General features: G+C 48.8%; 1 protein-coding gene across 1 annotated transcript in view; it reads right to left on the bottom strand.

The window, feature by feature from the left end:
* Nucleotides 1-727, bottom strand: part of LOC104513425 (nucleolar pre-ribosomal-associated protein 1-like) — a gene marked incomplete at both ends in the record, with an annotated part of 8,742 nt that overhangs the window by 5,823 nt on the left and 2,192 nt on the right. Inside the window, one exon of the mRNA XM_010156766.1 lies at nt 522-665. Coding sequence (XP_010155068.1) covers nt 522-665 — 144 coding nt within the window. The remainder of the gene's footprint in view (nt 1-521; nt 666-727) is intronic.

Below are 727 nucleotides of genomic sequence, written 5' to 3'. Positions count from 1 at the left end.
GCTGGTGAGGGAAGACGCAGACCTGAAAAGGCGAAGGCCCTGACTGTATGAGCAGAACTGCCACATCTCCACAACTAGACTCAGACCACCGCTTGATGAAACCAAGGTTCCACGGTGGCAGGGACCGGATCCCATTTCAGGGGACAAAGAACTGGCTCTGGTTTAGACATAAGCAGTTGTTTTTCCCTCCACACATACACGAAACCAACACAGAATCACAGAATGGTTTGGGTTGGAAGGGACCTTAAAGACCATCCAGTTCCAACCCCCCTGCCATGGGCAGGGACACCTTCCACTAGACCAGGTTGCTCAAAGCCTCATCCAGCCTGGCCTTGAACACTTCCAGGGATGGGGCATCCACAGCTTCTCTGGGAAACCTGTTCCAGTGATGGAACAGGTTTTCAAGAGGGCAAGGGAAGAAGCAACTGCTCCTTACTGCTTTGTATTGGTTTAAGATCTCTAAGCCATGCAAACTTCTGTGGTTTCAGTTTTTTTGTGTTGGACTTCTTTTCAATACTTACCTGGGAGCCCTCATCACACAAAGGGCTGTTGAAAAAGGAAAGAATGACCTGGAAAATCCTCTGGAAGTCATAAAGCTCATAGCAATGTTTATCCCGCAGCCCTTCTCCAAGGAATCTGAGGATCCACTCACGTTCCGTTTTGTACTAGAAGCCGTAAAAGAAAAACGCCACCGTCAGGCATTTCAAAATAACGCCTGCTCGGAAGA

This window comes from Eurypyga helias, unplaced genomic scaffold, assembly GCF_000690775.1.
Source record: "Eurypyga helias isolate BGI_N326 unplaced genomic scaffold, ASM69077v1 scaffold29048, whole genome shotgun sequence".
Classification (NCBI taxonomy): Eukaryota; Metazoa; Chordata; class Aves; order Eurypygiformes; family Eurypygidae; genus Eurypyga; species Eurypyga helias.
The sequence above is the reverse complement of the archived record's forward strand: the minus strand, read 5'-3'. Positions and strand labels throughout refer to the sequence as shown.